The sequence below is a fragment of the Phocoena phocoena genome, chromosome X, assembly GCF_963924675.1.
Source record: "Phocoena phocoena chromosome X, mPhoPho1.1, whole genome shotgun sequence".
Taxonomy (NCBI): Eukaryota; Metazoa; Chordata; class Mammalia; order Artiodactyla; family Phocoenidae; genus Phocoena; species Phocoena phocoena.
Window position 1 is genome coordinate 86,942,466 of NC_089240.1, and position 13,887 is coordinate 86,956,352.

General features: G+C 40.2%; 1 protein-coding gene across 1 annotated transcript; it reads right to left on the reverse strand.

Annotated features, from left to right (window-relative positions):
• Positions 1-325: 325 nt before the first annotated feature.
• Positions 326-1,453, reverse strand: LOC136142207 (small ribosomal subunit protein uS2-like). Its single transcript, XM_065900227.1, is given in 1 exon segment — positions 326-1,453. A coding segment is annotated over 1 exon segment (1,128 nt).
• Between the last annotated feature and the right edge of the window lie 12,434 nt (positions 1,454-13,887).

Consider the following 13,887-nt stretch of genomic DNA (forward strand, 5'->3'; position numbering starts at 1 on the left):
ATCATATTAATAGGTCCACACCATGTCTCACCAAATTCATCTACACCACATATTACCAAAATAGAAATCATCTTTTGCAATGAGGTATGTTGAAACATTTAGTGAAAGTTGATGCACATGTCCTTCTGAAGTACAGACTAAAACTATTATTTCCTGGAAAATAATCATAAAGATATTTTAGAATATCCGGTTATTTTAGGGGACATGGCTGAATATTATTATAATAGGGAAGCTCTAGAGTAATTATTATTTTTCAAAATACTAAATCCTCATAATTGACATTTTATACTAACACTTGGAAACTTTTTGGCATTTAAACATTTTGTTACGCGATGGATAAAAATGTGGTGATCAGGGAAGAATCCATGGTACAATCACAGATTGCTAGGAAAAACAACGTAGCATATTTCTTTTGTTTTTTTAGAAACTGTTTATTTTCCATCAACCTATTTCCATTTTGAGTTTGTGGAAGAACAGTTTCAGACCACTCAGTGGTTGTTCCTACCCACTCAATGGCCTGAGCAGTGGGAGCTGCAGACCAGTCTTCAGTAGCAGGCTGAGCACTCCAGTCTTCAGTGGTGAACTTCTGAGTAGGCACAGAGGGCACCTGCACACCTTCAGACCAGTCCGCCACCTCAGGCTGAGTAGCAGTGAACTCAGGAGCTGGAGCAGTCCATTCACCTTGAAATTCCTCCTTGGCCACAGCCTTCTCAGCTGCCGCCTGCTCTTCCTTTTCAATCTCTTCAGGATCTCTGTAGAAGTAGAGATCAGGCATGACCTCCCATGGGTGTTCACGGGAGATGGTGCCACGCATGCGCAGAACTTCTCAGGCAAGCATCCACCACATCAGACCCACTGAGTGAGCTCCCTTGTTGTTACATGGGATGGCAATGTCCACATACCGCAGAGGAGAGTCTCTGTTACACAGAGCAGTGGTAGGCAGGTTAACATAAGAGGCCTCTGTGAGAGGCTGGTGGTCAGCCCTGGAATCAGTAACCACCAGAAGTCTTGGCTCCCAGAAGGCTGCCTGGATCTGGTTCGTGAAGGTTCCAGGAGTGAAGCAGCCAGCAATAGGAGTGGCTCCAGTGGCAGCAGCAAACTTCAGCCCAGCTCGCTGGCCAGTATTCCTGGAGGATATGACACTGACATCAGCTGGGTTTTCAATGGCAACAATGGCACGAGCTTCCAACAGAAGCTTCTCCCAGGTTCCCTTCAGATTTATGATGTAGATGCCATCACTTTTCCTTTTGTAGATGTACTGTTCCATTTGGAAGTCAAGGTTGGTGCCACCTAAGTGGGTTTCTGCTGCAAGGAATTTGAGGACATCCTTCTCCTTCATTTGCAGGACATCAAGGCTCCGGACATTGTGAAAGTTTCCCTTTAAGTTCCGATGGGAATACAGAACAACGCCGTATGGACCCCTGTCTGGCTGGCACGGAAAAGGCAATTGCATATTTCAATACCCATCTGAGACATACGTGAGAATCACTGACTATTATTTACACAGTTAGAAAATATATATGTAAACTTATTGCAAATGCATATTAAACATCAAGCAGCTCCCTCAAGCTATAGAATTCATTGCTTTTGCACAAATAAGGCATTTCTAAGATGGGCCTCAGAACTACTACAAAGCAAGTAGCTGCTGATGGAATGACATTCCACCTGCTAAACCTCTTTCCCATGACGAGATCAAAGTAGCTTCTCTACTTTTAGGCTAGAATCTCACAGGAGCTATTTTATAACATGCTTTTGTCCGGATCTATGAACTCACTAGAGCCAGGCGTCATATTCCACTAGGAAATGAAGTGTTGTGGTTTCCTGAAGACTGCTGCCCTTGAATCGGGAGTAGAAGCTCCAGCAGCCATCAAGACACATGCTCAGAACGTGCCCCCTTCAGACACCTGATATGACCAAGGCCACTGGCATGAGAAGCTGCACAGGGAGAGACAGATCCAGCAATTACTATGCTTTACTGGTAACTGTGTGCCCTGCACCGTGCTAGGCACTGGGTTAGTGACATAGTGAAACAACTGAGCAGTGATCCTAACTACCAGATGTTACAATGGGTTTCTCACCAGGGCCTTTTTCTTTTTCTTTCCTCATCTCTCCCCCAACAACGAAGTTGATAATAAATAAGAAGTGGCCAAACATTCATGATCCCACAATAACCACAGGACTATAGGCTTACTCATGTGTTATCACTGAATGTTCACAGCGATCCTGTGGGGAAAGCATTGTTATCCCCATTTTACAGAGGGAAAAGCTGAGGCTTAGAGTCGTTACCTGTGTCACCTCCCGCGCCCCTGCCTTTAGAAGGAAAGTGGCTCCAGGACACCCCTGGAGCAGGACACCGCACCCACTGGGGCTGGGCGGGACCCCAATGGCTTTACCTACGAGACAGGGGAGGCACCTAGCCCCAAAGCGGGAAAGAGGCGACTTGGAAGCGGATCCCTTCGTCTCCCCATACCCTAGGGCGGTCCAGCCACCACCGCCGGGACGCACACCCTCAGCTGAGTCCCAAACACCTGAAGGCGGGACCTGTGCTACTCGTCAGGTCACGTCAGTCTCTGCAGAAAAGTCGTCACGGTCGCCTTATTGACGTCAGGTTTCCATGGCAACCGCGAGGCGCAGGCTAATCCCCCACACCGGAAATGCCTCTTGCACACTCCTCCACTCCCTGGATTTCGGTGAAGGCAGAGGACATTAGCTCTGGCTACCACCAGAGAAAGCATACTAATTAGAGGCACTAGACTGGGATCCGGAAAATTGGCGAACTCTGCCCAGGCTGATGGAAAAAAACGTCCCTGTTGTCAGGAATATGTTTGCTTTAAAGAGACAAGAGCGGAGTTATTCTCAGTATACAGAGACCCAGGGAAGTATCCTAGGATTCTTGGAGATGAGCTAGCCCTCAGAGGGCTAACAGAAGTTCGTCATCTATGGTAGAACATTAAGAGAATGTCTATAATCGTGTGATTGAATGATCTAGGAAGTTGGAAAAAAGTCATTTATTTATTTATATATTTATTAAGTCATTTAAAGAAACATTCAGAGGTGCTTCAGGGAGGCAGGCCTAGAAAAATATAATCATTTAATAGGCAGAAAGAAACCTAGTCAATTCCCCATACAATTGGTTTCTGTTGGGGAAATTCTTATTCTCCATTCCTGATGTTTTCTTCCATGAGGAGGGACATCCATGACCAAAATACTTCTAGCCTCTCTGTAATTCACTTCTCTATTGTGGGAATCACTTATCTGATGAGTGACTTTGGAAGGAGGGGCACACAGCCCATACCCTTTCCCTTCAAAATTCTTGAAGCAAGCTGCCTTTATAGAGCACATGTTTACTCTGTTCTCAGGGGTGGGTCTAACAATAGATCCACAGCTCTTCTCCCCTTTTCTGAGTCTTGCTGGCTCCCCAACTTTTCCTATGATCCATTACAAAATGCTTGTGTCTTTAAGGGGTCCCCCAAACATACCTTTTACCCACATCTGGGCTCTAACTCAAGAACTATGACAAAAGAATAAAAAGAACAAAACATCAATTCTATTACTTATAAAGGTGATATTGGAGAAAATGACTTAGATTTGCAGGCAATTGGGCTTCTTTTTTAATAAACCCCAGAATCATACTGACTTGACCAACTAAAAGTGCTTCATGAGACAGTCATAAAGGCCAAAGACTACAATGCAGAGCTATTTGCTGCTGGTGAAGAAGCTCTGCCTATATGTGCTCAAGGAAAGTAACTTCCTTGCCAAAGGTTATCCCTGTAGCAGGAGAGTGTTTCAGGAAACAATCTGAGAATCACTTTTCAAAGTGAGTAAACACCCCTTGTTCTATTACTCACCAAGCAACGTTCTGAGGGTATGGTGTTCCATGTGGTTTATGGATCCAATTGTAGCAACAACCTCTCTGTTCCTTAACACAGGAGATTGCATTGGAGACTCCTCCTGTGGAGGGGGATTGGAATTAGGTTCTAAATTCCAAAAGTAGGATGAAAATCATATGTCATGAAAATTTCCTATGGAAATCCCTTCAAGAAGGAATAGAAATGTTCAGAAATCGATACCCACATATAAAGCTATATGCAATCTATAGCCGAAACTATAATGAAGTCCTACCAAGGCTTCAGGAATCAGTGAATCCCTATCCTTTCCAATGATTACAGACCACAGAAAAAAAGTACACCCCAAATACATGTTTTGAATATCCATTTCTACTTAATAAAGTCCCACAAATAATAGACATTTATTATCTCTCAGGATTCAGTATGTTGACTCAGCTCAGTTGAGTGTTTTTCTGCTCCACATGGTTTCTGTCACTTTAGGTCACAGTCATCTGGAGGCTTAATTCAGCTAGGACATCCAAGAAGGTGTACTCACATGGATGATTGGTGCTGATTGGTGGGCTCAGCTGGGGCTGTTAAACTTAGATTCACAGTCTCCTACCCCAGGGTGTCCAGATTTAGCAAATAAAAATAAAAGACACCAAGTTAAATTTCAATTTCAGATAAACAAAATCACATTTCATTTGACATACTTATGCTAAAAATTATCCCTTAGTTCTCTGGGATTCAAATTTAATTGGGTGTCCTGATTTTATCAGGCAACCCGACACAAAGAATGCTTTGTGGAGGAGAACCAAGGTGCTGGTGGTGAGGTGTGGCTGTCTTGTCTTCACGATGTATGTGACAAAAAAGCATGGGCTTCTCACCAGGAACAGGTGGCAAAGAGGTTTCTCCCCAAGCCCACTGCCATAACTATGGATATAACCGACAGCCTGAGCACCTTTAGTTGCTGGTGACCGATCTGTACAAAATGTATCAGGATACATACTGCTGAGGTGATCACCTCTGTTCTCCCTGTGTTTACCTTCCCTGCAGCAGGGAGCCAGGGTTGATGCCCCTTCCCCTTGCCTCCAGGGAAGTTTGTGACAGGGTTTGGAGCAGAAGCTGTTTGACACCTGTGTTTCTTCCATCTTTTGTAAAACCTTAAACTTACAGTAAGGAGTGGGCTGTTTCTACCTGCTACAGAGCGGAGGGCTTCTGAGAGCCTGGAGAGGGAGAAGAAGGGAGATTTCTCCCACACTGGAATGAGGTCAGAGATCTACATGTCCCTCCAGGAGCAGGGACCTAGCACTGCTCCATATCAGTGCTTGTGGTGGTTCTGTGGATGGTTCATCAAGGCTGGGCAACCAGCAGTAAGAGAGATTTTCTCCTTTGAATCAAGCAGTCAGGGGGCCTGAAGACATTGAGTCATCTGTGTTGATGGTTCAACCCTGAACAGTGTGGACAGATGGATCATGATGGCAGGGGTCTCACCCGGCTGCCTCAGGAAGACAAGATCCCACAAGTGGGACTTCTTTGTCAAAGAGTATGGACATTGAATATTTTTAATATTTACTGTTTAGTTGACCTTTATAATCTTATTAGTATTTAGCACAAACAACCACAAGATGAGAGCACCTGTTTTTGCAGATCTGAGTCCATGATGGGTTTTACGTTTTTATTATTTGCTAATCTGATATCCTGGTACTAGAACGTTAGATTATTTTAATCTTTCTTTGTTATATTTTCCTATAAATGGCACATCTCACATTTGTGCCTCAGAATATATCCTGAAATAATTCCAGAATTTGAAAAGAAAATCTGATCAATGACTTTATGTTTATGCTGCATCCTCTTTAAGTGGAAAATGTGGGGATACATTAACTCCATTCACTGCTGGTGGAGGAAAGATTGGTACAACCTCTTTGCAGAGACATTGGCAATATCTATGAGAGAAGAGATAGTGAGGTCCCCATCAGCTGCTGCACTCTTGGACACTGGCTACAGAACTTCTTGGGCACCTGTGCCCCAGGAAATACGTGAAAGAATGGTCAGGGCAACATGGAGTCATATGAAAGCAGCCCTACAGTCACCTTACTAGAGAAATCTCAAAAAAAACCTACTATTTTCAGATTTAAAAAAGGTTGCTAAAGGGAACTAGCTCTATGATAGTATTTATATGTTTATACCTGAAACATGCACACAATTATATACCTTACATTATTCTCACAACAACTCTGGGAGGATGGCATCATTATTCCCATTGACAGATGACAGATTCATTCACTAATGGAAGATCAATCTTCCAGAGGCATCTTTTAAGGAACAGGAATGGGATCTACCTCCTACCCTCCCCAAAGGGCATCCAACAGTCTCCTTGACAGATGATGTCCTTCTAGAACTTAAAACTTGCAGTTTTACATGTTTCTAAACTGTGCCCACTGAGGTAATATTCGCTCCCCATCCCCTCTCTTTGAAGAAGCTGATGGTGCAGATGAAATCCTAGTGCATGGTCCTGTAGAGGGTAATGGGTCTGGTGTCAAAGTCAAGGGTTTGTGATTCCTGCCTCCCCTTTATCTGCACTCTCTTCATCTGGGGGCTCAATGGGAAACTGCTTTTCCAATATCAATCTAAAAGGTAAAATAAAGGGACATAAAATGATGAGGAATTAAAGAAAATGGTTTGATGATCTTCTTACCTCACCCTGGATTCCTCAGCAAAGCCATCCTGCAACACAGAAATGGCCCCAAACCTCCTTTATCATGGAAGTGTGAATATGTGCTATTTCTGACTGCTATGTTTCCAGGTGATTTCTATGGCAGATATGTCTCAGGGTCTCTCACAAGGCTGCAGTCAAGGCAAAGGTAGTGGCTACAGCTACCTGAAGGCTCAACAGGGGGAGGCTTAGATAACAATCATCACTTTCTAGGAGGGAGGAGAAAAGTGGGCCATGTCTCACATTTCTTGAAGTCCTACAATGTGCCATATACTCTATGGAGGGTTCCCCATTTACTCCTCCCTATAGTCCTGTAAGGAAAGCATAATGGGTGCCCTTTTGCAGAAGAAAAAGTGCAGGCTAACAGAGGCTAAGCAAGCATTCCTGAATGACACACCACATAATGGGCAGGGATTGCGTTCCAGGTTTTGTCTCCATCACAATTTTCCATTCATCCTCAGTGAAGCCAATATGGCCTCCCACCAAGAATCTGAAAATTGGTTCTTGAGAATAGGGGAAGGAAGTAGACATTACAATGGTTTGTGGCCCTCCAAAGGTCCACAGTACATAAATAGATGTAAACTACATCTATGGTATTAAAATTTCACATTCTATGCAGTAAAGTGTTGGCAAAGAAAAACTGTCTAAAGAGCCTCCTTGAGGGAGTAATAATGAAAGTAAGTTGAGATACACTGTGTATATCCAGTGATCTCTTATGTAGGTGATAGGGCTTAAGGACTGGTCATTTTACACTCCCCTATGGGCACTCACTCAAAAACCCCTCTTGGTGATGATGATGACGATGACAGAAATGAAATCCTGTCCCTGGGGCCAAGACACCTGTGAATGGGGACCAAGTGAATTGACTGGTTTTAAGGCGGTAGACAAGTTCTCAGTCAGAACAGGTGCTTCCTCTAGGATAGGTGGTCTGAAGAGTAGGATATTAATGTTGACAAAACTATTTTATGCAAGTGGAACTCTAAATTGTATATCCTTTAATCTTCACATTTATTTGAGTAAAGTATTATTAAATCCACTGTTTACATCAGAGTATAGGAAGTTTGGAGAAGTTAGATAAAAGGGGGAAACTTCTTTGTTAATGCCTGCTTAGTAGTGTAACCTGGACTTCACTAAAGCTTCTCCTATTGTGTCCTGAAGCCACCAGGACATGTCCTAATCCTAATTTCTTTCAGTGCTCATATTTCATGCTGCCAAGGCTATCAGTTTTTTAAATATAATGAGCCATATTACTTTTAAATTATAATATTAAAATTTAAAAGACTGTATTACAAAATAATCATTAAAACTTGCTTGACAAGGCTGGAGTAAATACTTGAAAATTATATGAAGTGAACTCTCATGATATTGAAGCATTCCCAGGAACCAATATAAACAGATAATCTAATGATGTTGTGGTAGGCAGCCCCTAAAACAGTCTCTAATGATCTTCGCCTTCTGGCATTCACTTCCTTATATAATTTGGCCTATTGTGTGTGGGCTGGAGTTAGTGACTTCCTTTAATGGCTAGAATATATGAGAAGGGATGGGGTTCAATTTTGAGACAAGGTTACAAAGAGGCTGTGTCTTCCTTGTTGGTCTCATGCTCATTCTTAGAGAAGCCAGCTGCCATGTTGTGAGCTATCCAAGTAACAAGGAACCCATGTCTCTGGCCAGAAGCAGTGAGGCCCTGAGACCTGCCAGTAACCAGCTACCTTTGCCTTGATTGCAGCCTTGTGAGAGACCCTGAGCCAGAGCCTTCCACTTTAGCTTCTCCCTGATTCTTGATCCAAAGAAATGGTGTAGTATTATATATTTGTTATTTTAAACATCTAAATTTTTGAGTAATTTATTTTTCACCAATAGATGACTAATATAAATATAAACAGAATTCATTCAAAGAGCAATATGCATGTCTTAGAAACATTTAAAAACACAGCTAATGAAATACAAATGAAAACATAAAGAGATACTATTTTTGATGCAATAAAGCAAGTTGCAAAATATGAATAAGGTGATTCCAATATTGAAAAAAATATATGTATGAATAAATATTTTTGTGTATCTGTGATTATGATAATAATTCACCTATAGAGAAACACATCTGGAGAACATGCACCTGTCTGTTGATAATAGACACCTTTGGGTCAGGAGACAGGAATCAGGCAGGAGGGAGATTCAGGGTAATTTAATTTTATACATGTACAGTTCTATATTGCTTGAAATTCTATAAACAGAAAAATTTATTGATGAAAATTTGAAAACACAAAATACTTTCACAGATAAAGTAGTTATGGTTTTATTGTTTTAGAAATGTATTCAAAGAATACTGATTCATACAGAAAACAATCTGATTACAATTTTTGACACTGGATCTGTACATGTAAGTGTGTGTCAGTGTGGGTTTCTCTGGCTGAAACTTGATAATATCTGTGTGCTTCCATGTCTCAAGTTCTATCACCTTATGTATTCATGGGCTGTGGATCCTTGTTATTTGGATTCAAAATCCTTGATGGGTCCCTTTTTAAGTTTGTGAGCTTACGCAAAGTACTTAACCTCTTAGTTTCTTATCTATTTCATCTGTACAATAGGGATGAAAATGTCACATAATAGTTTTATGAATAAATGTTGCCTGGGCCAAAACAAATGTTACCTAATTTTGATATTGTGATATGTTTAAAGGCCACTAGTATTTTTGCAAGCATAATCATTAGTTGATTTATATCAGTTTCAGGTGTACAACATAGTGATTCAACATTTTTATAGATTATACTCCATTTAAAGTTATCATAAAATAATGGCTATGTTTCCCTGTGCTGTACAATATACCCTCGTAGCTTTTTTATTGTATACATGGTATTTTGTACCTCTTAACTCCCTACCCCTATCTTGCCCCTCCTCCCTTCCCTCTGCCCACTTAGTGAGCAAAACTGGGCACCACTGTGCTATAAGGTAATGGTTACCCACTGGTAACCACTAGTTTGTTCTCTGTATCTGTGAGTCTGTTTCTTTTTTGTTAAATTCACTAGTTCATTTTATAGTTTAGATTCCATACATAAGTGATATCATACAGTATTTGTCTTTGTCTAATTTATGTTGATAAGCATAATATGTTCCGAGTCCATCTATGTTGTTGCAAATGGCAAAATTTCATTATTTTTTATGGCTGAATGACATTCCATTATATATATATATACCACATCTTCAATAACCATTCATCTGTTGATGGACACTTAGGTTGCTTCCATATCTTGACTATTATAAATAAGGCTGCTATGAACATTGGGGTGCATGTATCTTTTCCAATGTGTTTTTGTTTTCTTTGGAAATAGACCCAGGAGTGGAATTGCTAGATCATATGGGAGTTCTATTTTTAGCTTTCTGAGGAGCCTCCATACTGCTTTCCATAGTGTCTGCACCAATTTACATTCTCAACAACAGTGTACAAGTGTTCCCTTTTCTTTACATCCTTGCCATTTGTTATTTGTAGAATTTTTGATGATAGCCATTCTGACAAGTGTGAGGTGATATCTCATTGTGGTTTTGATGTTCATTTCTCTGATGATTAGCAATGTTGAGCATCTTTCCATGACCTGTTGGCTATCTGTCTTCTTTGGAAACATGTCTATTCAGTTCTTCTGCCCATTTTGTAATTAGTTTGTTTGGTTTTTTTGCTATTGAGTTGTATGAGCTGTTTATATGTTTTGGATATTAACCCTTTATTGGTCATATCATTTGCAAATATTTTTCTCCCACTCAGTAGGTTATCTTTTTGTCAAACTGTGTTTTGATGCATCACCAAACTAATCAGATTCAAGGGTTTTGCTCAAAGTATCCATGACTATGAATGAAAGCATCTTAATTCTGACCTCAATTACTATAGTTTGTTACCTATTAGCAAACACATTGTAATGCAGATTTTAATTGTAATGATTTAAAAGGAAACTCTGTAATTTGAGAACATAAATTATTTTTGAGAAACGTGTATTTCTACTTGGTTTGGCCAATGATATTCTTACAGCTGTTAATTCATTTCCATTGAGAAATGATATATAGCTTTTCTTTTCTGTTAAAAGCAATATCTGGGTGATATGGGTTTTTTTTGGTGTGTGTGTGGGTCTATAGGTATAATTTGCTACAAATTGTAACAATTTAAAATTATTATAAATTGGAGGAATAGTCTCCCGTGATCTGAAACTATTATATAGTTCAGCAAAGAAATCACTAGTCATTGAAAAACTAGTGAACATAGTAGTTTCCAACATACATCTTTATTGTTTCCCTTTTATAAAACTAATTAACATAAACAAAATACCAATCAGCATTCATGTAGGAATTATACTTGTTCATCACTGTCTGTTTATGGATACAAACATTGCACCAAAATCAATGAAAGCCTTTGGTGAGAATCAGTTGGCTATATGAATTTATAATAAAGAAGATTTTATATTGTATTATTTGTAAATAGCGTGCTGCATATCTTTTTATCAGTGAAGTTATAATACGTATATGAGTGTGTGTGTACATGCATGCACATAGTTTATCAGAGAACATATTGTTAAGCTAAACACACCACTGTGTATCTAAATGCTATAATTTCAAATAATCTAGCCTAAAATACCTCCCTCTTACCTATTCTAGGCCTCAAATTACTCCACTAAAGATTATCCCATTAGCTTAAAATGTTGAGTCCTTTCAAAAGACAACTATTTCTCAACAGGGTATTGATGGAAGCTCAATTATATATACTTTTTTTAAACATCTTTATTGGAGTATAATTACTTTACAATGGTGTGTTAGTTTCTGCTTTATAACAAAGTGAATCAGTTATACATATGCATATGTCCCCATATCTCTTCCCTCTTGTGTCTTCCTCCCTCCCACCCTCCCTATCCCACCCCTCTAGGTGGTCACAAAGCACCGAGCTGATCTCCTTGTTCTATGCGGCTGCTTCCCACTAGCTATGCAACTCAATATCAAAAAAACAAACAACCCAATCCAAAAATGGGCAGATGACCTAAATAGACATTTCTCCAAAGAAGATATACAGATTGCCAACAAAGACATGAAAGAATGCTCAACATCATTAATCATTAAGGAAATGTAAATCAAAACTACAATAAGATATCATCTCACACTGGTCAAAATGGCCATCATCAAAAAATCTACAAAAACTAAATGCTGGAGAGGGTGTGGAGGAAAGGGAACCCTCTTGCACTGTTGGTGGGAATGTAAATTGATACAGCCACTATGGAGAACAGTATGGAGGTTTCTTAAAAAACTAAAACTAGAACTACCATACGACCCAGCAATCCCACTACTGGGCATATACCCTGAGAAAACCATAATTCAAAAAGAGTCATGCACCAAAATGTTCATTGAAGCTCTATTTACAACAGCCAGGACATGGAGGCAACCTAAGTGTCCAGCAACAGATGAATGGATAAAGAAGATGTGGCACATATATACAATGGAATATTACTCAGCCATAAAAAGAAACGAAACTGAGTTATTTGTAGTGAGGTGGATGGACGTAGAGTCTGTCAAACAGAGTGAAGTATGTCAGAAAGATAAAAACAACTATCGTATGCTATCACATATATATGGAACCTAAAAAAATAATGGTCATGAAGAACCTAGGGGCAAGATGGGAATGAAGACACAGACCTACTAGAGAATGGACTTGAGGATACGGGGAGGGGGAAGGGTAAGCTGGGACAAAATGAGAGAGTGGCATGGGTGATATGGTTTTAAAACAGTGGAAATAAAAACAAAACTTGTCTCAAATCGTCACAGTAAATTGAAACTAGCTTTTATATTGTTTTCAGTTGTCAGCAAGGGAAACCATAAAGTTAACTATGTATGTCAGTGTTTTGTAGTGTTGCTGTTATTTGCAATTTCCCTCCATCCTTGAATGTATTTTCCACATTGTGTAAACTGAGTGTGAATTCCTGTTATGGTTGTAAACAAAGCCCATAAAATTATATCCAATAAATAAAGCAAGGCCTGGTGAATCAGTAGGAAGAGCAAAGGCCTCGAGTTCAGAAGACGTGGGTTCCAGTCTGGAATCAGCCAATGAGTAGGAGCATGACATGGGGCAGTGTGGGACATTAAGGTCCCAAACCTCAGGTTCCCCATCCCGGGAGTGAGGATTCTCCCCCTCATAGGGTCCTTGTCAGGATTTACTGAAATCACAAGACTGTGTAGGTCACAAAAGTGCCTTAGTCTCAGCCAGGCCTGAAATCTAAGGCTCGGTTTCCTTATCAGTAAAGAATGAATCACAATATGGAGTTTGTAGTTATGTCAAAAGGATTAAGTGTTATGTGTAGATTAAAAGATAAGCCAGTGTCCTGTTATGCGCATAATTAATGAGAATATAAAAATGATGATATCTCATCAGGGGTTAAAGGAACATTTTGCTTCCTTCCTTAATTTCTTTTTTTACTGTTTTCCAAGTTCATTTAAATATTTTGAAATATATTTAAGAGTATTCCACACAGCAAATTATTCAAAACCTTTCAAATCTGCAATTTTACCTCTGGAAGTTTCATTTGGTCTTTGCCATGCAAAACTATGCCTGCTAAAAATCACAGACTCTCGTTGTAGTACTCTTATGGGCTCTTGTAGAGGAAGGAAGATTAATCCACAGCCTGCTCAGCTTCTCTGAACTACACGTTCCGATTGCTGTCTGTGGAAGAACTCTGCATTTCCGTTGCTGAACTGACCTGTGTCCCTAGCATCCCTCTCGAAAGTGGCAGAGAGAATCTGAGGCAACTCTTCAGACAAGATATTTGAAAATTTCAGCATCTTAAGTCCACTGTGTGATGCTACAGCCTATGAAACATTGTGAGGTCACAGTCTTTGGTCCCCTTTCACATGGAACATGTGTCTGGAGATGGTAAAGGTGGTGGAGCTACTACTAGATGCCTAGCGGTAATCACACCAGTAGGGTATGTCTGAGACTTCTCATGTGAAGTGAAGTTTAAGCTGAGATCTGAGCCTAAGGAGGCTTTAGCCAGCAGAAGAGGAGAGAGTGGAGACTAGCCAGATATAACAGGAAGGAAATACCCTGGTTCATCCCTTTGGAAAATCCAGAGTGCAAATCCCTTACCCAGAAGTTTGTCACGCTGGGAGAAACTTTGTGAAACTTAACAGGACAGTTGTAGAAAGTATCTGAACTCCTTCTGCCCTCCTTGCTCCCACCTCAGGCCTTTACTGACCACCAGCCCTCTAAGAGTCCTATATTATTATTATGATTTCTATCTGTGAAACCATAGAGAAGAAGAAAATCGTTAGGTAAAGGAATTTGAGCATGATTTCATTTCACATGTTCTTCCACCACTCGCA